This window comes from Electrophorus electricus, chromosome 15 (genome assembly GCF_041902795.1).
Source record: "Electrophorus electricus isolate QZ-2024a chromosome 15, ASM4190279v1, whole genome shotgun sequence".
Classification (NCBI taxonomy): domain Eukaryota; kingdom Metazoa; phylum Chordata; class Actinopteri; order Gymnotiformes; family Gymnotidae; genus Electrophorus; species Electrophorus electricus.
In genome coordinates, this window is record NC_137511.1 from 20183840 (window position 1) to 20208733 (window position 24894).

At 39.8% G+C, this 24894-nt stretch overlaps 1 protein-coding gene across 2 annotated transcripts in view; it reads left to right on the forward strand.

The window, feature by feature from the left end:
• The window catches only part of LOC113567751 (uncharacterized), a 29200-nt gene extending 22856 nt beyond the window's left edge, over positions 1-6344 (forward strand). The window contains exons 12-15 of one of the 2 annotated variants that reach the window (XM_081698343.1): positions 1620-1709; positions 2063-2176; positions 2809-2957; positions 4339-6344. In XM_081698343.1, coding sequence (XP_081554469.1) covers positions 1620-1709; positions 2063-2176; positions 2809-2957; positions 4339-4362 — 377 coding nt within the window. In that variant the 3' untranslated portion in view covers positions 4363-6344. The remainder of the gene's footprint in view (positions 1-1619; positions 1710-2062; positions 2177-2808; positions 2958-4338) is intronic. The other variant, XM_081698342.1, reaches the window with a different exon arrangement.
• The last annotated feature ends 18550 nt before the right edge of the window (positions 6345-24894 follow it).

Genomic DNA, 24894 nt, shown 5'->3' on the forward strand with positions numbered 1-24894 from the left:
ATGATATGACAAATATAATGAACAAATATGTCAGTGTGCATATTAGGTCCTAGTATACAAAGTATATACACTTCCTATGTGTTTCAGCTTTAACAGGTGCACTGCTAACATACTCAGTGAATAAACTGAATAAAGATATAAAGTACATTTTTACAAAAACACTTTAATTGAGCTCAGAATGACTGAACTTGACAATCCAGGACCCAATGTATTTCAATCAACATTAATGAGCTATGGGCCATCCTTCTACTGCACCTGTGCCCTCTAGGGGGCCCGCGGGCAGGCCCAATCTGGCATTTTTAAATAAATCACTTGATAGCATCCATTATTCTTAAAATACAGTACATCTGTCAACATGAAATTTCTTAGGACTAATATAAGTACCTGCTTACCGATTTTCAGCCGTCTACATGCAAACGTTTGCAGGAAATCCCACGTTGAATACACCAAGCTTTTAAAATAAATTTACACAACAAATGTGCCTGTCCTTTTTAACGGCCTTTTAAAACATGCTTCTGGTATAAGATAACTTGTCATAGAAAATTCATTTACCATCAAAGCAACTGCATGACATATAAAAAGTATATAGAATGTTTTTTATTTGCATGCTCACATCTTTGTACAAAAACACTTTTACTTTCCTTCGTAACCTAACACAATATATGTAAGCCTTTAATGCACAAAATGAACGATACTCATGTAGCAGTCTTCCTGGATAGACAGCTAAGACCATCCTTTGTTAGTTTTTGTCATTTCGTCAGACTCAGCAAAGTCAGAGAAACAAAATCAACACTAAGGGATAACAAGAAACAGGTGAAAAGAAAAGGAAGAACAGACCAAGAGATAGGGCAGAGAAAGAAACTAAACTAAAACCACACAACCATATAGTGCAGGGCCTTGGGAACTGTTGCCAGAGGGGAGAACCATGACACCCTTGCTCACCTTTGCCCTTCAAAGCCTCCCTGACCCCAATGACCTTATACCCTGTGGGTCAAGATGTGAAGTTTACCCCGAACCCCAGGTACTCATAACAGGTGGTAGAAGAGGTGTACTTTAGAGGGTACTGCCCTAGTGGTGGGACCTAGGGCTAGTCAAAGTGCTTATGGATCTAGGGCTAGTGTTGGCAGATTCTGGACCCTTCTGTTTGTTACCACATTCCTTCTGAAAAGTCTGAGCCCTTCTGTTCAGTGAAAGGAAGAACCTGAGTGCTCACAAACCTGCACATCTGACCTGAGTACTCGCAGACCTGGATGTCTAACCTGAGCAGTCACAGACCTGCACATCTGACCTGAGTGACCTCTTCACTGTTGGCACATCTGTAAAGACAGACAGCAACACCTATTGATCTGTAGCATAATACAACAGCACAGGCTGGTAATCAGACACCACCTGCTCCTCCACTGAAGAAGATTAGTCTTGCCTTAACGCAAAAACAGAGTCTGAATATAAACACAAAAATATGGACAAGAAGGAGAGTACTGCAGAGAGCAGTAGTTTAGTTTTGGCTTAGTTTCTGTGTTGACTGTGCTATGATGTGATGCTCATCCAGAACAGGAAACAGTAGTGATTTCCATTGAAACCTCTAGTGAAACCTCTCTCTATTTGGTCTTGTCTTTCAGTTCCCTTCTCTAGACTGTGTATGTGTGGAGTAGCAGTTCTCTTTCTGGTGAACTCTGTAACACTATCAGCAGAACTGATCCTGTCAGCACGTAAGTAAACACTACCTCATCAGAAATATCTAAACTATTATCAGGCTATGATTTACTAACTGAGGAAACTGTGGAATATGTGAATTCATAATGCAATAACTGGATGCAATTTTCTGAATTGTTATAGTTTTTTAAAATATATATATTTACTTGCAACATACATATTGCAATGATGTTAAATTGTTCTTAGCTATGTTCAATTATATTAACCAGTTATTAACATTTATGAAAACGACATCTTAGTAATTTCACATGAACAAATGAATCACATGAATGTGATTTCCACAACTACAGTAATTCTGATAAGTGAAAATGTACCTCACTCCATTTTCTCTTTTGTTTATGATCATTAGGAAACGGTAAACGTACATTTGAAGTTCTCCAAGTGATTCTCCTTCCGTTTGAATGGGTCTTTGACTTAGGCTGCATTATTGCAATCTTTGTAGTGGAGTTCTCAAAACAAAAAGGTAGGTGGAGACAGTCACAGAAACATCAAAACAAATAATCACAGAATATCTAGTGGGCATAAGATGTCCTGTACCAGTTTATGGGATTGTTTTGCAGGAGTCATTTCCTAGTGTGTCTAGTGTAACACCTTAGTGTTGCACTAATCAGGCTCAGGTGTTTCACAGATCAGATAATGAAATATTTAATAATCAGGCCAAGTAATCAGTAATCAGACTAAGACATTCAGTAATGTGACAGTGTAATCAGGTCCAGGTGTTCAGTAATCTGATTCAGGTATTTCACTAATCAGACCCATGTATTCAGTATTGAAGAGGTGTCCAGCATGTGTTGATGTAAAAACATCTTGAACTGGTTAATGAATCTTAATGGACCCCACTGTGGTAGCTCAGACTGGTGTGTATTACCGAGCCCTTTTATCAACAGAACATCATAACAGCCAGTTGCACATGCCATCTTAACACAGCCCCATACTACTACATAACACTATGTGTTTCTCATTTAAAATTGCATTTATGTAAAATTGCTAACCACTAGAATGAATTACATTTTATTTAAAACTACTGTAGAACATCAAAACAACTGGTTTATAGTAGATCTATAACTTCAACTTCAAATTTTGTCTAAAACACAGACAAAGAAGATTATGAAGAAGAAGAAGAAGAAGAAGAAGAAGAAGAAGAAGAAGAAGAAGAAGAAGAAGAAGAAGAAGAAGAAGAAGAAGAGCTAAATGCAATACAACTGAACCGTGTAGAGGACTCAATACCACAGCATCCTGCAGAGGTAGGATATCCCACACTCACATTCTTCACACACACTACAGTAAACACATACGTATGTAGTGCATCATGCAAGGCATACTTACATAAACATCTGTAGCGTATTAATCATGGAAGGCACAGTCACTGTTTCTGATATACGGCTATAGAAGTGTAATTCTGACAAAAACAAACACTGCAGTCAGTCAGGACATATGACATTTGTAACGCTGCTGGCCCGAATGCCACAGAGCGTGGGGCAGGACAGCAGAAGTGGCACTCACATACAACTACAGAGGTGAACATTATTAAACATTTAAGACTAACAATATACACTTAAATATGAAAAGGTGGAAACAGACACAGACGTTCGTGCTACAGCTACTGTTTACATTAATGACTCACAAAGAGACATAGGTAGCGAAAATAACAAACAAACGGAGAACGCACGGACAGGGGTTTAAATAGACAGACAAGACATTAACATTAAACCCTATACATGTGTGTGCAATACCGGGGGGCGTGGTTACAAAAACACAGTACATTCGTGAATCCCCCTGCACGCGGTGGGCCATACCACATGACTATGGGGGAGGAGCAGTCCATGACAACATTAAGTGTAACACCAGACTGTTTGCACGAGTTACATGTCTGCGTTGTGGGAAAAATAACTGAAGTGATGAACTTTTGATCTTTGCTGATATTTACATCTGTGCAACATGGGAGAGTCAAAGGGCCCTGGATTAGGAGCCAGAGAGGTCACATGGTTTATTTCGTATAAAAATGTTTCAGAATCATCTTCAAAGTCATCCTTAGAGTAGAAACATTAGCATTGATGGACTTACCTCCAACTAAATACACGTAGTTCTGCTTTTACTTCAGCATACTTTTTGTGATTAATTACATCCATTTAAATTCTAGAAAAACATCTGTATTTCTACTAATTGATGTCAGTTCTGCCTTTGACACCATCGGTCATAAAGTACTTTTATATAGACTTGCAAATGAGGTTGGATTCTCAGGAACAGACCTAAAATACTTTGTTGAAATGGACACATTTTGAGCAGATGTGGGGTCCCCCAGGGTTCTGTTCTGTTAAAATGCTTTTTTCAATTTAGTCCAAGACTCTGGAATATCTTACCAGAGCTTTGCAGATGATAATCAGATTTATTTGCCTCTCTCACCAAGTAACTGTGGTCTCATTGACTCACTATGTCAATGCGTATTACAATGTCAATGCGTAAACATTTTACAAATGGGATGTTTCATCACAAGAATTTTACCACTGTAATTTTGGGACCACTGTAGTGAACTGATGAACTGTTAATGTCTAAAGATGAATGTAAAATAAATAAGAAGAATGTATGTTATTAATAAATTAAGCATATTATTCATACTGTCTCTAGGGTGGTCACATGACAGATTCATGACCTGCAGAAAAGCCTTCCCCTGGAATGAATGTCTGCGTTGCCACGGAGAGAGGGGTCAAGTACGTTATGAGAAGCTTGAAGATGAGATGGCCTGCTTCCACCGCTGGAGGCATTAGCCCTAGTCCGCATGCACAGGGTATTTTTTAAATGGAGGTTTTCCTCCTTGAAGTGGAGTTTCTCCTCAGTCTCACACTAGAACAGAATAACTGTATATTTATGTGTAAATTTGTAACAAGTCCCGTTACCAATGTTTAAATCAATGCTATTTTACCAATGTTAAAATCAGTGCTATTTTGGCTGCATCTGCCATTGCACAACATTGCTTCATGTAAACAAAGGAGATAATTGTGCACCCTTAAAACAAAAAAGATAACAGCAATCACTCTTGATAATACAAACCAAAAACTCATTTTCCCTGTCTACATGACAACTGAATATATTTATCCAGGAAGGAGCTTTGCAGTCTTTGCAAGTGGAGAAAAAACCCCAAAACACACAGAAAAAGCTATGTTTAAAAAAACACCCATGTACATGTGAACAAGACCTTAAATAATGGCTGTTTGAGCAGCTGACCAGTGGACATCCAAGTCCAATCATCTGTCAGCTTTATTATGTATTAGGAGGACCCAGTGTGTAGTGAGGCTCACAATATGTGGACAAAGCCAATGAAGCTAACAGTGACTTCTGAAGTGTATTTTTGTTTGTTTTGGCATTTATAATTAATGACAGCAGAGTAATGCTTGCCTGGGTCCACACTGCCCTGCTCAGCTCACTGAGCACCAGTGTTATCTTATGATTCATTCTCCCACATGTTCTTCCAGTACTGTTCTCTTTCAGCTCTGGGTGGCACAGTCAGAGTTATGCTGAATTCTGACTGAGAGTGCACGTTTTAGTCTTTTAGCTGGTGTTTATTTTGTGTATCTCTGCAGTTTGGATATGCCAGTGGTGTTCACCAGTTTAGCAGACTCTAGAGCCTCCGTTATAGGTCACCCATTTAATATCTTCCATAGTCAGACACCATCTTTCATCTTTATGCCCTTCTGAAACTCAAATGGTCTGTCAGATGCCTTTTATTTCATCCATCTCCAGTTCAAAGGCATCGCACCCATAGGAAGTAAGGGGGAATGTGCCCCCTCTGTTTTTACATTTTGTTTTATTGTAATGATCATTCATTTGTGTCATATTGTTGCGCTGCAAAATCAAAACAGCTTATTTTTATGTCATTTCTTAAACACATTTTAAGAGTTGAAAGGGGGGGGGGGGGTTATCTTCACCAGTAATCACACAATAGCAAATTATGAAGATCATCATCACCAGGTAATTAGTTGTACTGACAGTGAAAAAGATCGCAAGACTTAAAACCTCTGCAGGGGTCAGCTTATTTCACTTCACTCCATCTCTGTTGTATGTACACGCACGTGTATACACACCTTCTTGGGTGTATGTGTTGTTTTGTATATGTATATATTATTATTGTTATTAGTAAAGCATTATATTTCTATAAAATGTATTTCCATGTTTCCCAGTGTAATGCCTTGTGAAGAACCTGCTGATTATAAATATTCAGCAGAGGAGTTTCAGCTGCACCAATCACTTTACTATATTTAAAATATTGCTGATGTTTTCTGTCACTCACAATCAGGTTGCATCCCATGCACTCATGGAGAAGGTGAGCACTGATTCAAAAACACTTTGAAACATTTCTTCCTACTTCCTAAATAAGTACAAGCATATTGAAGTCTTAGTACAAATAATTTCTGTATCATCATTTCAGACACTAATCAATAGGAGTGCTTGGTTTAATTATCTCCAATTGTGTTATGTATAATCCATTAGACATGACACAAGATGTTGCAACCTGCTCCACACATTTTTAGTCAATAGCATTTAATTACCATTCACCCCGATTTCTTTACTTCCATGGTATGGCCCTACATCATGGAAAGAGACACATTTACCGCTGAAGTGTGGTGTGCTTCATTAAATGCTGAGTCATGGTAAATGACTCTGACCCTAGACAGAGGGATTCAGAAGAAGCAAAACATTCCACGTCTGACCAGCAAAGGAGGGAAGAAGCTTGATTGTTATGTCTTCAGTCTGTGAGGAAATATTAGTATTATTTGATATTTATTAAATGCTGAATATGCTGATTTTTGTTTTTCTGTACAGATAAGGTGTACAGACAATAGGTCTATCTCTTCTTGTGCAAAGGTTTAAACAATGTGAACTCCAGGGAAGCCTTCTGTAATATCAATGGAATATGATATTGAATATGTCAGTAATATACAAAAAATTGACTTTTATTTATTTAACTAGTTATGGTAGTTTTGAAACATAAAGTAAAATACAATGATCTATCACAAATTGTTAAGTACTAGTGTTAGTCAGTTACTCATGACATGTAGTGGTCAGGTAACATAGGCTTGAACAAAATAACACTTTTTATACAAACATCAGGCATAACTATTCTGAGCCTAGCATAAACAACACAAAACACCTGTTGATCTAGATCGAAACTTTATTATCCAAAGAGCAAATTAATTTGGTCAGTCAAGCAGAAAGCTCAGTACAGAATTCAATTACCCACATACGTTTCCCACAATTGCCCACACCCACCAATGCACAAAATATACAGAACCATTTCAAATAAATATACAATGTGTAAAACCAACAAAGAGGGAGCCAATAATGGGGTTCCAAATCCAAACACTTTGATTCACATAGAGCAGCAGCAAGGAAGGTCGTAGCTATTCGTTTTGATCCTGTTGGCTGATTGAAATTTCAGATGTAAGGGGTGTGTAGAAAGTTTTTTTGAAGACCAGGACAGTGTGTATCTGTTATAGATGTGTAGAGTCTTTGATGACACTCTGAAGTTTGTATAAGACAGGGTCAAGGTGGATCTACTTTTTTTTTACCCTTGCCTCCGGGTCAATTCATAGCACAGCAATTGCTGCAATCATTATATTGTTTCTCTAACCTGTCCAGGAACATTCCCACCACAAGGTGCAGAACAGAAGCATGAGCATTACAGTAACTATAAAACAGATCTATAGAAAAAATGCAGAACAGAACTATTAACATTACAGTAATTGGTGTAAGACAAGCCTTCTCGCTGCTCTTATTTGTTTAGATGCTGCACAATCTGTGAATTTAAGATTATCAATCTCCAGTCCGGGATGTTTATATACACATGAACTGCAGAGACTAAAGATTATTATATTATAAAGAGGACAAATTAAAATGTTTGTATTAAAAGAGAAAACCCTGTTCCAGTGGTAGAGGGATGCGAGGGTACAGAGGACACAGTCTTCTACTGGGTAGCAGAAGAGGATCTCTGCTGGAGCTCATTAGCTTCAGCCTGCTGGTAGTCTGGAGAGCAGAGAATAGCAGTGGTTTAGGTACTTGACTTGTAATCAGAAGGTTGCTGCTTCAAACCCTGCCACTGTTAGGCCCTGGAGCAAGGCCCTTAATGCTCAAGTTGTACTCACTCGTAATTGTAAGTTGCTTTGCATAAAAGTGCCAGGTAAGTGTTAACTGTGCTAGCAACTATATAGAATGAAGACTCTCTAACACGCTGTATGATACTGACAAAAATACTACACTGGGACTGCAAATGCTGTTTACTGTGTATCATATAAATGTCATAATTCTAATAGACACTCATCATCAGTCTGAGATAACTTGGGGTGTTCACAACATGCACACAAAATTATTTGTTAAAGGGCTTGTTTACAGAGGTGGGAGGTAATTAAGTATATGTACTTCCTTACTGTACTTAAGTCAATTTTTAAAAATATATGTATTCATAGATGCCAACTTTCCCCAAGTGAAGTCCCACAACCTGATGCTTCTGTGTGTTAAAAAAACAACAACTCTCCCTTCTGGTTCCTGGGATTCTCTATTTCATGTCAGGGTTTGCTAAATCTTGTTAGTTTTAGTGTTGTTTTTGGTTGTGATTTAACTCCTGAAAATTTGTGTTGATTTAGTTTTCTCCTTTAAATGTTTGACTACCCGTTTGCTGACCTTGAACTGTTCTTTCATCAACAATATATTTCCCTAATTTATAACATTTCCTCCAACTTCTCCTCATCCAGTGTTACAGTGATCTGTATCTCCATCTCTGTTTTAGTGACTTTCATTTTCACACAGTCAGCTCTATTTATTGGTACATTATCAACAGGTGTGGTTAGGAGCTCTCTTTAAATTCAAGTTTGCACCTGCAGTTCAGCAGTAAAAATTTTATAATGGCAGTAGAGGAGTATAATGCTCCTCAACTTCCATCCGTGGACAAGGCGGTCTTTGTTCTGAACTTGTGCCCCGTGCAAAACGACGACCTCCACAAGGAGATTGCCCATTTATTTCTTCTTGTTGGTTTACTCATAGTTTGTTTATTCAACCGGTTTTCACTAGCAAGTGTAAAGATCTGCAGTAAAACATTTACAGATGGCTGGACCTCCACGAATTCCTTCTTCAAGTCGACAGAGATCTTCCCTGGGAACACATCAGCAAGCTAGCCATCATCATCAACTGACAGCTGGACAACAAAAGTATCTGGACAGAATAACGTGATCCAGTGTAACTTTCACTTTAAAAAGCAGGAAAGGCTCACCCCCACGAAGCCACCTGACGTTCTGCGAGGGCCGTGAACAAAACAGCGACACCAAGCAAGAGTGTACATCTTGGCAGAACATTGAAGCAGTGAGTTTAATATCTAGCAATGTACATGCTTTGTTCGCTATATGAAGAGATTTCATTTTGGTGCTAGAACATTGTAAATCCAAGATAAAGGAATCTGTTTGTGAAAGGACGTAGTCACAACACATATTGGGGGGGCATGTTTATTAAGACCAACCATTAAGACTAATAAAGTAGTCCCCCAGTGTGTGTGTGTGTGTGTGTGTGTGTGTGTGTGTGTGTGTGTGTGTATGTGTGTGTGTGTGGAGGAATGGGGGTGTAATTAATAAAACAATTAAATACTAAATACAAATGAGAGCAGAATAGATGACTGAAGAGCAGAAGAGAAGAAGTGCCAGAGATGAAGAAAGACAAGTCGAGCAGAGAAGAGATGACAGAGGAGAGGAGAGGAGAGGAGAGAGGAGAGGAGAGAGGAGGAACGGAAAAGAGATGACTGGAGAACAGAGAAGAGGAGAGATCTACAGAGGAGAGGAGGAACCAAAAAGATGATTGGAGAGCAGAGGAGAGGAAAAGACATGACTGTAAAGGAGATTAGAATATAGGACCAGAGGAGAGAGGGTTGGAGAGGAGAAGTCGAGAGGTTAAAATGCGAGGAGAGCAGAGAAGAGCAGATGTACCTGATGCCCTCCCAAGTGTACTTGTAAGTAAATGACATCAATTTCCTAAACCTTGGTCACAATATCTGTACTTGTCTTCATATAACAATACATAGATTTCTGGTTATATGAATATTGTTATACATTATTATTATTATTATTATTATTATTATTGTTATTATTATTATTATTATTATTGTTGTTATTATTATTATTAATAAGGTACTAATAATTTCATCTTATGAGTTATTGAATTTCCTGCCCGCCGGGTAGATTTGTTCACCCACACCCACAGTTCATGGCTACGGCCTTCCCTTGATCTCTCTATCTCTCGCTCTCTCTCCTTTTCTCCTTTTTCCACATGCAAAATCCCCTTAATTTCTGATTGACTCAGATTTAACCACTCAGTCTTTATCTCTGTTGCCTTGAGAGCAATAAATAGCAGTATATGCTACTGCTTAGCAGTATAATTGATGCTTTGGTATGGCTGTGTACATGCTGTGCTTCCTTTATGATTATGTTGTAAACAGTTATTGTGATTATGTTGTAAACAGATCCCAGTGACTCTCCGTACCACACAGAGCGGTCTTAATCCACCATCTTCTCCATCTATCATCTACTTAATCCTCCATCTACTAACCTAACATTACATGTTTGTGGGTATAGATTTGAATATAGTTGAATTTCGTGTCATAGTCTCTCCCTTTATATCAGGATCCTATACTCCTATACTCCGCCCCCCCCCCCCCACACACAGAAGCACGCATGTACACACACACACCCACATACGCACACGCATGCACATAGTCAGTAGTTCACCCAGTGTCTCCCCATTTGTTATAACTGTGTAGTTGTGACGTTTTAACTAATAAATGTGTCTCGTATGTTGAACCCCGTTACCTGAATTGCTGTCTCTTATTTATAACCTGAGGCCAGAACTATTATCGAATTATCCTTTAGAGTATAATTATTAGTATTACCACTGAATATGTGTCTCAGACCAGTGTGAGGCTGAATATGTGTCTAAGCCCAGTGAGATGCTATAAATGAATTGAGTTTCTCAGTACTAAAGCATTCATCAAGGTAGTAATACACATGATTATTGTCACATGGCTCCAGGCAACACCACCTCTGGCCACTAGATGGCAGTCTGCCCAGAATACTGAGTTCCTCGAGTTCCATGTGCAAGTAGTTTATTATATCTTGGGCCTTTTAAGAGTCATTGCTTGTAACTTTCCACAAGGCCTTTACTCCACAAAGCCTTTACTGCCCTTGTCAACCACCATAGAGGATGACACATTACACATTAATTTAGCCACTATAGAGGATGGCACATTACACACTGAATCAGGCACCTTACACAATTAAAGCAGATTTTCAGACTCACAACCACATCTTTCATGATTTGTGACTGTCATATGTAACAATAAGATTTTTACATTAATCAAAGTGTAAACCTGCCTTAAGTCTGTTACCCAGGTTCCTTGTGAAGTCTTGCTCCCACGTTTACAGCATGGATTGCTGAACATTTCTCTTGTTTTGAGCGTTTCCCTTGTTTTGAGTATTTCGACCTTTGCTAATGGTTGTGCATTTTGCCCTCTGGTCTTTACTGACCTCTGCACTTGACTCCTTGACACCTGCCTTGTCTGGCATTGTTACAATTATAAATGATGGGAAATAATATTTTAATAAGGTAACCTTTAATATAAATGAGGCAAAACAGATGCTGTAGCTGCAGAACATTTAGATGCTGCTCACATGTAAACATGAAGCCAGACACGAGTTTTCATATACAAGTTATTGCAGGTATTTTGTCTCAGTTTATGTGTCATACATTTTTCAAATGCAGAGCTCCTTTTATCTAACATCTATGGACTGAACTACTGCATTCGATTTTCATCTAAAACGTTTTTGTACTTACCTAGTGGTTGTTTTCTCAGAGGCTTTTGTCGACCTGGAAATGTTTGGAAATGTGACATGTAAAGGAAACCCAGTAAAGTTGATTAGTCAAGTGTTTAGTAAAGTTCCTTCTGCTCACATGTGATCCAAAATAGGGAAAAGCTAATTAACCAATGATGCCATCACAAACATTCATGCAGATTTTGAGTACATTTAATCAAATTATATTTTCCCCACAAACATACTGCGCAGGATTTATGCAGTTCTCATTGATGGAACTGTCACACCCTCTTGATACAACTGCCTTTCACATGTATCTGTCACAGCACCCCTCTCCTAGAATCCTCCCCATGTTCGTGTGTGTGTGTGTGTGTGTGTGTGTGTGTGTGTGTGTGTGTGTGTGTATCGTCCTGCCCCTACCGTGTTAATTGATCATGTGTCACACCTGTCCTTAGTTATGTTCATTGTTAGCCCTGTTGTACTGTATGCTGTTGTTGGTGTTTGACTCCATGTGTACTACATGTAACATCATGCCAGTATCTTCAGGTTTTGCTGATCGATAAGTTGTTGTGGTTTAGAGTGTTTTTGTTCTGTTCTTTGTGTTTTGGTTTCAGTTTTGTTTGTGTTATTAATAAACACGTTATTGGTTAGGGAGACTTGCCTCGGCATCCCATTTCCTCATCATGTCTTGTCACAGTATCATAATTATAATGTCAAACATGTGTCACCTTTTTGTTGAGTTCCATAGGAAAGTCACAGAAACATTTTTTTCAGGGCAACTATTGTAGTGACAGAACTCTTAAAAATAAATGATGAACACAATAAATGCAAAAATACTGTACCAGTAATGCCAAGTTCTGCAAATGCTAGTACAGTCAGAATGAAGAGAAGTACAATATCAAAGATCAGTCCCATCTTATCTAGAAAATGGAAAAAGACCCAAACATTTATAAAGTTTATTTAGAAGTGTATTCATGCTTAAAGGCCCGTGAGTCATACCCTATAAACATTATAAAGGCTTCCAAAAAAGCTTCCAAAGCTTTAGGCATTTATGATTTATGTTGCATTTATAATTTTATAGTTAAATATGAAGATATCTTGTTCTTATTTCACCTATTTTTCTCACCTTGCTCTTCTATGCCGCTGCATGTTACCTCATGTATGCTGGTATGTGATACCTCATGTATGCTGGTACATGCTACCTCATGCATGCTGGTACGTTACCTCATGTATGCTGGTACATGCTACCTCATGTATGCTGGTGCATATTACCTCATGTATGCTGGTATGTGATACCTCATGTATGCTGGTGCATGTTACCTCATGTATGCTGGTGCATGTTACGTCATGTATGCTGGTACGTTACCTCATGTATGCTGGTGCATGTTACGTCATGTATGCAGTGTGTCGGTGCAGTGTTGGTAAAGCAGGCACACATGCTGCAGTGCAAACACAAAGCTTTTTAGCAATCACACATATTAGAAAACACCTCTGCTTACCTTTTATATTTATATTCCAGTAATAAATGTGAAAAAATGAAAAAAAAATAGTGGAAAACAATACTCCTAATCCGATGTCAAACAGACGGACTGCGAAGAGGAAAAACATATTGTAGACCTTAGTATGGGCTTCATTTAAAAATATTTTACAATTGTTTTCATTTTAAATCTTCCTTTAAAATAATAAAATGAAAATATATACAACTAAAATTAATGTCTACATTAGTTTCAATTATATTATGGCATCTCTCACAGAGACCAACTTCATCTCCCAGAACCCTCAACTAGAGGACACCTTCCTTCAGTAGATCTAGTTTTTCTACTAATCATCCAACTACTGGCCGATAACCTGCCTCTGCGCAACATGGAAGCTCCTGTCAGGCACCATTGTGGCTATGATGAACAGGGCCCACAAGGGCATTGGCAAGAACACCAACAGCAAGTACCACCTGCTGGTGGATAAAACAGTCACTCGAGACTGTAAGACCAGACACACCAACCTGTGCACTGCCTGGATTGCCTATAAGAAAGCCTGTGATTCAATGCCCCAAACTGGAATGCTTGAGGCTGTGTAACATCAACAGGCCTCTAAGAGCCTTCATCAAGAACTCACTAAGGCTATGGAAGATGATCCTAGAGGCAAACCTCAAGCCAATAGCATGAGTCACCATGTAACGCTTGGAGTTGGGGTTATTTTAGTTACACTCTAACCCAGATGAGCAGAGCTTTGGGACAGGTAGAGAGAAGTTCTGTAAAGCACGTGGAGGAGATACAGACCAGACTCACTCAGTTTAGTAGTAAACTTGCTGGTTTATTCGCCACGTGACATAGGCTCGCTCCTGGAGTATTGTAGACAGCTCATACATGAGTTGTAAAAACATCCAAAGCTCATAATGCGTTACTGAAGAAGTAAACAGTGATAAGTGAAGAGCTGGGTCCAGCAATGTCCGCCATGCACAGTACAAAACGAAAACTCTTCTGCGTGGCCTACGTGCACACGCTTTTTATGTAAATGTAACTTAAGGGGACAGTAAGCAAATTACTGATCGTTACATATTTCCCCCAGGCAATTTAAAGGCTGCCCTCAGCTGTAACTCAAGAAACAGAAGTTATTACCACATACAATGATGGCATACAGAGTAACATGTAAATACCAGGAATACATGACAGTATAACATATTCCCTGAAGAAAACAAAATACAGTCATGTAGTATAACACACCAAGCAGTACAGAAAACTATTTTTTATTTATTTATTTTTTTACAAGGCTCCAACAGCTCCCAAATAACCAAACACTATAGTGCAGGGGCATGTAACAAACCCCAGCAGTCTATTAAAGTAACCCACTCAGAAGCCTAGTCTTTGAGAGTGATAGGGGTTAGTCCATTTTGTTTCCGACCATCCGGAGGTGATCCTAGGTATGCGTCTAGGCCTTAGTGAGTAGTGTGTTCCTGCATGTTCACTGTCGCAGTCGGTCTTGTCCCGAGCTCTGAAGTCAATGTCAGGGTCAGCGCAAGTCATCATGAGCGCCCATATTGTTCACATCCATGCCAGCAGGTAGGTCCTCTATCCATGTTGACAGCTCACGCGCTCCTGATGAACATTGGTTGTCCCCGGGTGGAGTGGTTGACTCCCATGTGTGGAATGTTTGCATATTGACCACATGAAAAACACCTGCGTCCTCACCCATATCCTCCCTTGACAATCTGAAATTCACATCTGATAGCCTTTGTGAGACATGGTAGGGCCCAGCATATACAGGGGCTAACTTAGCTGTGAAATTTGCGAGTGCATAAGATTTGGCGTGGGTTTTTATTTAAACTAAGTCACCCTCATGGTAGGACACATTACGGCGTCTTTGGTCATAATAATGTTTCTGCCTAATATGACTGCTTTCAAGTGTTGCCCGAGCATGGTCATATAACATATATTACGGACAGCTAAAATATCTTGGAATTGCACAGGCAAAAGGGGATTCCGAAGAGGCCACAAGGAAAGCAGATGCAGTCAAATACAAAGAGTGAGGTAGGTCCTGCTAAGTCAGCTGAATGGGAAAACAAGATCCAAGCTATCAGCATCTACACTCTACCAGTCTTCAGACACCCCGCTGGCATAATTAGCTGGCCTGAGGAAGAGACAGAAGCCACTGACATCAAGAAAAGGAAACTCCTCACAATGCATGCAGGGTTTCATCCCAAATCCAGCACACTGAGACTATACACTAAGTGGAAGGAGGGAGGCTGAGGACTAGTGAGCTCCAGAACCACTATCCAGGATGAAACAACCAAGACCCAGGAATATACCAAGATAAAGGCCCAAAGTGAAAGTGCTTAGTGAGTACCTCAGACAGCAGAAACCGAAGGAGGATGAAAGTGAGGAGGAACAGGGACCATCATAGCAGGACAAACAGGAGGATGGAAGTGAACAGGGACCATCATAGGAGGACAAACCCCTGCACAGTATGCACCACAGGCAGATTGCGGTAGTGGCTGATATGGAGAAATCCTACCAATGGCTGGAAAAGGCTGAATTGAAAGACAGCAGTGCCTCTGAAGTAATCATGGCAGCAGAGAACCAAACGCTAAGTACGAGATCAGTAGAGGCTGGGATGTACCACACCAGCCAAGACCACCGATGCAGAATGCGCAAAGATGCCCTTAAGATTAAATTAACAAAACCAACATATACAGGAAAATGGATGAACACTATAAAAACCCCAGAAGAGTTTAAAATCATTTGCATTGTCTGTTTTTCTCTCTTGGGTTTGGGTTCTTTCTTGTCTTTAAAGCCTTCAGTTGCATCTTCTCAGCTCTGGTGGTCCCTCAAGCCTTTGCCAGAGTTTCCCCAGGCCTTGGGATTCCTCTGGCCCTCCCTCCATCCCCTCTCCACCCTCCTGTGAGTGCTATTTTATTTATTGTTCATGTTTAATAAATGTCTGTCTAATTTGAGGGAGGTCTGTGTTTCCTGTTCCTTGCCCTGTGGCCCCTGGGCCATCACACTACTGAAATATATGTCAGTATTGTGTTATATAAGCAATACAAGAAAATATGTCAACATAAAGCTTGTATTAGAAATTGATTCAGTTTTAAGGTTTTGACAAAAGTGTCTGCCAAAAACAAATACATGTAAATATAAGAAGGGGCCATTTACCACTATCTTGCACTTTCTCAACAGGGCAGTAGTAGCTCACTGGCTAAGGTACTTGCCTTGTAATTTGAAGGTTGTTGGTTCAAGCCCCACTGCTGCCAAATTACTACTAGACAGTTGGCCCATTTAAGTATATGCCCATCTCTTCTTGAGAAGTGGTTCTTCTGCTGTTCACAATATATGCGGATGTAATAGAAAGACCAGACAGCCATCTATGGCAAAGATCTTTTCAACAGAGTGAAGCTTGATAAAAATACAGAAAGGATTGCCAGAAAATGTTACCAAAGGCACATCTGCTTAAGGAAGTTAAAGCACCCAAAACAGGCTGCTGAGTGAGTTTTAAGTCACATATTTCAGCTTGTAAGTACATAAGATGTTCTTGAGTAGGTTGTCTCTTCTCACATTAGTGGAGTTCAAGGTCATTTGGATAAATACTCTGTATGAGTTCTCTTGCTGCTCTAACAGTTTAAGATGTTTGTTTAATACCAACACAGATGTAAAGTCATAGTTGTTGTTAGTTGCTGCTTTCTTGAACCCAAGGTCAAGACTATTAGTGCATGCATATACGAGAAGCCCCACCTTGACTGTACACAGGCAAACAACACATCATGTTGGTCAGCAATGGCACCCGCTTTTCTGACGCTGCTGTTCACTCCTGGAAAAAATATCACATCTAGCAAAAAGTATCCAGTCTGGTTTTTTTACAGAACAAAATTGTGATTTTATGTGTGTAGAAGTGCAGATTATAAGATTAGAACGTACTGTTGGCTACTGTTCTAGTTATCAAAAAACAACAACAAAAAAAAAATGTATTATATGTCTATTGTTTATAGTACAGTGTAATGGAAATCTCCCTGGACAGGTTCGAGAAACAATATAATGATTACAGCAATTGCTGTGCTATGAATTGACTTGGAAGCAACAGTAACAAACAAAAATTAAGTTTATTCAAAGCCTGAGGGTGTCTGAGTTACAAACAGAAGCGCCGATAAGGGCTAGGCACTTCACATGTGTAAGGGAGAGGAATGACTTCCCCCCTCTCTCAGTGCACCTTTATCCTGTTCATAGTTAGTGAGAAAAAGGAACAACTCCCTGCTAGGGGTTGTTTTGTTCTGCTGCCCCTATCTTCCCAGCATTAGTGTCAAAAACCTGGGTGGGTCAGATAGTGGTCAAGGTCAGCCTCAACAATTAATAGATATTTTAACTACCCAGATAGTTGTTAGGTGTAGCGCTAGTTAGCACTGGTCTCCCATAAACGGCAACCTGAAATTGATTCAAAGTCCAGGGATTAAATCACTTATTATCTATTATAATAGAATATATATATATGCATATATTTGCCTTAACAAATATATATATGTGTGGTGGAATTTTGAACAAACAGCAAGTCAGACAGACGTGATTAAGAGAGTAATTTAATAAAGAAAATAGGACACACAAAACACAGCTGTGTGAGAGCTAATGCTCGAAAGCGAAAGCTCTAAAGGGGTAGACTGACTCTACTCCTTATATGCAAACTTCAACCCCCTCCCCAGGGAGGGGGTGCTCTGTGATCTTATTTACGCACTCCCTGCTCCATTTGGTGATGAACATTTCTGCATATGCCAGGACTCTTCAAAGGAGAGACACCATTTGCAAGAAAACAAAAGCCTAATCCCTCTTTACGACCCCTGCAGGTCACATGCAGGTCATAAAGCAACATTCCCACAGTCATTTGTTCACACAATATACAGAGACAGAGTATGCAGACTAAACCATTCATATAGGATTATATGATGGAAAGGATTAACATGAATATATATGAATCATTACATATGAATCACATGATAACACATGATCAAATAATATTTTCCATCACAATTTGTTAATGCATTGCCTGGCATTTGAAAAAATAGCATCACCATCAAACAGAGAAAACATCTAAGGAGATTGCTGAAACTACTAAAATCGGGTTAAGAACTGTCCAACACATTATTAAAAAGTGGAAGGACAGTTGGGAAACATCATCTTTTAGGAAGGAATGTGGTTGGAAAAAATCTTGAATGATCATGGTCGGCCATCACTTAAATATGTGGTGAAATCAAATCGTAGAAAAACAACAGTAGAACTCAGGGATATGTTTAATAGTGAAAGTAAGAGCATTTCCACATGCAGAATGCAAAGCGAACTCAAGGGATTTGGACTAAACAGCTGTGTAGCCTTAAGAAAACCACTTGTCAGTGAGGCAAAAATGGCTTCAATTTGCCAGGGAGCATAAAGATTGGACTCTGGAGCAAAGGAAGAAGGTCATGTGCTCTGATGAGTCCAGATTTACCCTGTTCCAGAGTGATGGGCACATCAGTATAAGAAAAGAGGCAGCTGAAGTGATGCACCCATCATGCCTAGTGCCTAACGTACAAGCCTGTGGGGGGCAGTGCTATGATCGGGGTTGCTGGAGTTGGTCAGGTCTAGGTTCAGCATCGTTATGTGCCCAAAGAATGAGGTCAGATGACTACCTGAATATACTGAATGACCAGGTTATTCCATCAATGGATTTTTTCTTCCCTGATGGCACGAGCATATTCCAAGATGACAATGCCAGGATTCATCAGGCTCAAATTGTGAAAGGGTGGTTCAGGGAGCATGAGACATCATTTTCACACAAGGATTGGCCACCACAGAGTCCAGACCCAAACCCCATCAAGAATGTTTAGGATGTGCTGGAGAAGACTTTGCACAGTGGTCCAAATCTCCCATCATCAATACAAGATCTTGGGGAAAAATTAATGCAACTCTGGACAGAAATAAATGTTGTGACATTGCAGAAGCTTGTGGAAATGATGAATGCATTTTGTAATCAAAGCTAAAGCCAGTCCAATGCATCTTGGCCAAGCCGAACTGAAATGACTCAGATGTGTGAGGGCTGTGGATGAACTGGCTCACGTGTGTGATATTCAAGATTATTCCTCATGTGCCCCAGCTCAGTCCAGCATTTCCAACCTCACCAGAGTGAGAGGAACATTAGTTCTGTTCCCATCACCAGCTCAGAAAAGCATGATGGCTCATCACGTCAGTGTAAAGTCTTTCATATCAAGTGCTCGCTTTATTTCAGCCCACAGCCTTCTGCTTTCCCCTGTGAAAATGTGTTAGTGATCATTCTTTCTGATCACTGGTAAGGCTCTGTGTTGGGCTACTGGGGTGTGGAACTTGTACCCCCTGGGCTCTCAAACTTATGACTTATGAAAAGCTTATGAAAAACTTATGAAAAGCACTTAGAGAAGTGTTCAACCATTTTCCCAATGGCATCAACACCTTCTCCATGTTAAACTGGGCAAAGTAACAAAATTTCTTATCCATCTCTAGCCAAACCCTGTTCACCAGTGAGAAAATAGAAAGCTGATTTTACCATTCTCTATAGTTTAGTGTAGTAACAAGTTATTTCAAGTTCACATTCTACAGAGCAGGAAAGTATGAAAATAGATTTTCCCCACATCCTTGCATTCCTTAATTAGATTTTTATAACATATTATTTTATTAGTATTCAAATATTTTATTGAATGGGCTCATTACAAATACCTAAAGATATATAAGATGACAATTAATTAGTGACAGTGGGATACATGCTGAATACCCTCTTCCCTTCAGGAGAGATACACAACAGTTTGTCTGTGGTTCTGATGCATCAGTGTCACACCAATGGCAAGGTAAAGGAGAACATATTTGCACTCAGGGTATCACAGAAATACAACACATATAGAGAAGTAAAGGATAAAAAAAGAAGTTTAATCCAACATGTTTAATTTTTTAAATGAAGACTGTCATTCATTGCAGTAAATAAATTTTTAGGCTCAATATTCAATGGAGATGGATGTCTGTTCTTGGTGTGGTGTCAGTTATCGTCAGTGATATATGTAATGGGTCAAGACAAAATATATTTTTATTTCAGTTACCACAGCAGGACCGTTTGTGTTCCTCTCTGACATAGAACTAGTGAGTAGGACTTTGGGCTACCATGGGAGACCTTGCAGTCATCAGTGTTGAGGGGTTCAGGAGCTGTAGTGCTGTGTGCTCTGTTTTTGTGTTCACATGCACACGGTAACTATCCTCTCTTTTCTGAAGCCTTTTTTTGCTGCAGGTGTGCTGGATGCCTGCTGCCACTGCACTTTTCCAGCAGAGGACACTAGAGTACATCTATAGTGAGGGATGCGCAGTGTCTCAGACCCATACTGCAATACTCCTGAAGCTACCCATAGTAACAGTAGTAACATCAGAAATACTCACAATAATTATATTGTGTGTATATATACAAGTATTATATTCTGTGTATTCAGTAATTATGCTAACTTACAAACCATCTTGAAGACTTAAGAGTTGTGTGGCGTTGTTTTTCTTGGGATTAGAACCCTGGGATTTGTTGGCTGAGTGTAAATTCATGCTCTGATTTGTATTTGGACACAAAATATGCACAGCACTACACAATAATGAGTCATGTGCTACCTGAAATAATGTGTATAAACACAGCATCCATCTCTACTGTACTAGTTTTAGGTGATTAAACATAAAACCTAAACCTGAAAGCTTCAGTCTCACTGAAGAGCATTTCTCTCAGAGACGAATAATAATGTGCAGATTGGCTGTGTTTTCAAATATATTTGCATTTAATTGAAGACAGAGATGAAACTGTAGCCATCAGAATCTCTATTTGAGTGGCATACATATACATAGAGAGAAATAATGTAGGTTTGGGTATCATGGCCAGTAAGCCAATTTAGAGCATGCAAACTGTGTAGTTGTGTTATATTTCTCAGAAACATGTATCTTATACCAACCTGTTTTTGGAGACTAAATTGTTGCAATATAATTGAGTCAGACAGAGGGCAGCATATGTACAAAGTTACTTTGTGTGTGTGTGTGTGTGTGTGTGTGTGTGTGTGTGTGTGTGTGTGTGAGAGAGAGAGAGAGAGAGAGAGAGAGAGAGAGAGAGACGCAGTAATGGCACACCATAGTGAAAGTGTGGCACTTTACAAATAGGTCACTCTATACAAAATGCTATTAGCCTATATAGCAGTGTGGCAGAGCTGAGATACAGTGAGTAATGGCTAAAAATGGTGGCGGAGTGTGTGGAAATCAATGGTACTTTTCTTCATTGATTCCATTAAAAGTTTTTTTTTTTTGGAGAGATTGATTACACTGCACAGATGTTTCTCCAGGCTGGATTACAGCAGAGGACAGATTACAAACCATCAGATCACTTTTTTTTTTTTTTACTCACATTTAGCTTCATATTTTATTTCACCACTTGACTTTATAATGGCATTGATCTTGTTCAGTAAAAATTTTCTCTGAACACTGAAAAAGCATCTAATATGTTTTTGCCCAATTTACCAACATCTTTAGGCTATAAACCCTACTAGTAGACTATTTCAGCATTTTCTGTTTACTTCAGATAATATCAGATCTCACAGCACAGCAATGTTCTGTCCTTATACTGAACATACCCACCATGGCAGAGAAAATGTAAGAGAACAAAAGGCTATTTATAGTTACAACAATCAGTGTTGAGAGTTTAATTTAACGAACTATGCTCAGTTAAATCAGTGTTTCCTCACCCTTGTGTACCCTCAGGCCAATCACACTTCATCCTACTTTTGTCATTTTCACATCAAAAGCCCCCTTTCAGCTGCATCCCAGAGGAGAACGACTTCCTCTTGCGAGTCTCTCGCCTCGTCAGGATTCATCCTCCTATCAATTCGGAGATTTAGTCTGTCCCTTTCCACTTCTGGCTTGTTACTGAGGGGTCTGGAACTGAATTTCTGTAAAGCTGTTTTGTGACAATGTCTATTGTAAAAGTCTTAGACAAATAACTACTGAACTGAATTAAGCTGAATTTGCTTAATCCAAGTTTGCATCATGAATGTACCAGGTGTTCAGTGTTTGTGAACCATCTGTGATCTGTGTGGGGGTCCTAGAATATTCCACAAACTTGAATTGAATTACTGTTGTTGACAAAGGAATATTAGCCAAATTAACACAATGGAAAACAGAATAAAAATATCTGAACCAAGTGAAATGTATTCACTGTAGAACAGTTTTGTTTTTTGTTTTTTAATGATGCAAACTGTGGAAGGGTTTGTATTTGTACACTCTATGGTTTCTTCATTAGCATCAATGTCCAATGCACATCCACACTCATACAGTCCAGCTTGTATTTTACTGGTCATGCCCACTATAGCTGAAGCTCACAGCAGTGTAGCCTGCTGTGTTTCTCCTGCTCCTCTCTATAATCACACAGATATCTCCTGGAGACAACTATCTGGCGAGATTGTGTCTATAACTGTATATGTGTTATAATTGTTATGGTATAAGCATTAATAATGTCATTGTATTTCATTTCATGTTCCTGTTTGTTGAGTAATGGAATTTTTTTTTTTCAGTATGTTAAAACTGCCCACACTGACTAGTCAGGTCATATGCTTTTGACCAGTATGGGAGAAAATGGCAAAAGTTTCTAATGAAAATGTTGCAGTGCAGTCTGTTCCTCCTCTCAAACTGGGACCACAAATGCAGAAAAAAAAACCAAACAACTTGTGTTATTTTCCTTTAAGGAGAACTCAGAAGTTGATTTAAGCCAGTTAACTACAGTACAATTTGATATTTTAGATATAATGTGAAATTGTATAATTATCAAAAATTATTATTAATAAAACAGATTAAAGAGCTGAGACTCCAGTGGACAAGATGCACTGGTTGTTCCTACAAATTGGCTAGTGAGTGATGTTTTCTGTTAGTTGCTCATTGACAAGGGAATGGATGTTCTCTGTGTTAGTTGGTAATTGTTATTATTTGCTGATCAGAGATGTCTGTGACCCACTTATGGCTCTTGCATTTGTTATGACTACTGGTCACAGCAACACTATGGCACAAAGGAAAATGGTGACAGTTGTGGCCCTGTGGCCTACCTTTCCAAAACTTTTGATTTGGTCGTTCAAGCATGCCAGCCTGCTTACGCGCCAGGGCTGCCTCGGCCCTGCTAGTCACTGACACTGAGAAATTGGCACATATATACTCTGTGCTTTCCTCAATAAAGTGGAACTCTCTTGATTCACTACCTTAGTGTCAGTGTCTCTTGACTTCCAAGGATCTGGCTACAGAGGATGGAGGGCAGAAGGTAATTTGGAGGAGATCGAACCTCAAGGACTGGTCACTTTGAACCAGTTTCTAACAGATGCTATATTTACTTTTGTTTTCAGGGTTTTTTGGATTACCTGAGGACATAGTGTCTGACAGAGGAATACAATTTACCTCTCAATATTGGAGACAGTTTTGTAGATGGCTTAATATTATTGTCAACCTTTCCTTAGGTCATCATCCCCAGTCCAACAGAGCGGCATAGAGGACAAACCAGGAATTAGGATGATTCCTCGGGCAAAAGAGTACTACTCCTTCTGACTGGTCTGAATAGCTCCCTTGGGCAGAATATGCACATAATTCACTAAAGTACTCATTGACACAAATTACTCCTTTTCAGTGTGTTTCAGCCAGCCTTCTTCCCATGGGATGACACCTCTACTGACATCCCTGCTCTGGCATGTCACTAGTTCAACAACTTGTTCAACACTAGTTCAACAACAGAGCCAAGAACTGGAAAGTGGCAACTGTTCAATTAAACTGAGCCATCCTGTCACAACAAATGTTTGCAAACTGCCGCTGACGCCCCACAACTGTGTTCCATACAGGTCAGCGAGTATGAGTATCTCCATGTAACATGAGATCAGGGTCTTCTTGCAGTAAATTAAGCCCCCGGTTACATTGTATCATTCTGACCTTCCATGTCTCCTTGCTAAAACCAGTTCAATATAGCCCTTTCTCTACAGGCTCTGCTCTTGTCAATCCTCCTGCTCCTCTGGATATAGATGGCCAGCCTTTCTATTTAAAGTGAGATCCTGGATTCTCACAGGCGTATGGGTCAATCATAATACCTAATTGATTGAGAGGGGTATGAAGCAGAGGAACAATCATGGCTACCTTCGGGGAACATACTGGACCACTCAGTCATCTCTGACTTCCATGCTGCCTATCCAGATTGTCCCAGTCCCAGAGGGCGGGGTAGGCTGAGGGTAGTTTTTTCTCGGCCATCTGTGGATGCACCTGTTGGGGGCGGCGGGGGGGGGGGGTGTTCTGTTATGAATAGCTCATCCACCATTTGGTAAGTCAGACCATGCTGCCATCTTCCTCATACCAAAATGGGAAACTCCTGTTCAGAGGGAGGTCATGCACTGGACAGACAAATTGATGGCCACTCTGCAGGATGCTCTGGATGATGTGGACTGGGACATCTTCCAGTGCAGCACTGATGATGTCAGCGAGTTTATGGAGGAAGTAGTAGGGTTCATTGGGAAACTGGTGGACGACACGATCCCAAGAGCCACCATCAAGGTGTTTCCCAACCAGAAACCCTGGGTGGACAAAATCTCTTGCACTGCTGTCTACAACATGGGAATCATCAGCGGCAACATGCATGAATACAAGTCTGTGGCATACGGAGCGCACAGGGCGGTGAGAGAGGCGAAGTGGCGCTACGGGAGGAAACTAGAGTCACAGTTCCAGCAGAGTGACTCTAGATGCCCGTGGCAGGGACTGCGGACGATCATGGACTTGTGATGGAAAATGTTACGAAACTGTGTATTATGTAATTCATATATAATCATGCTGATCCT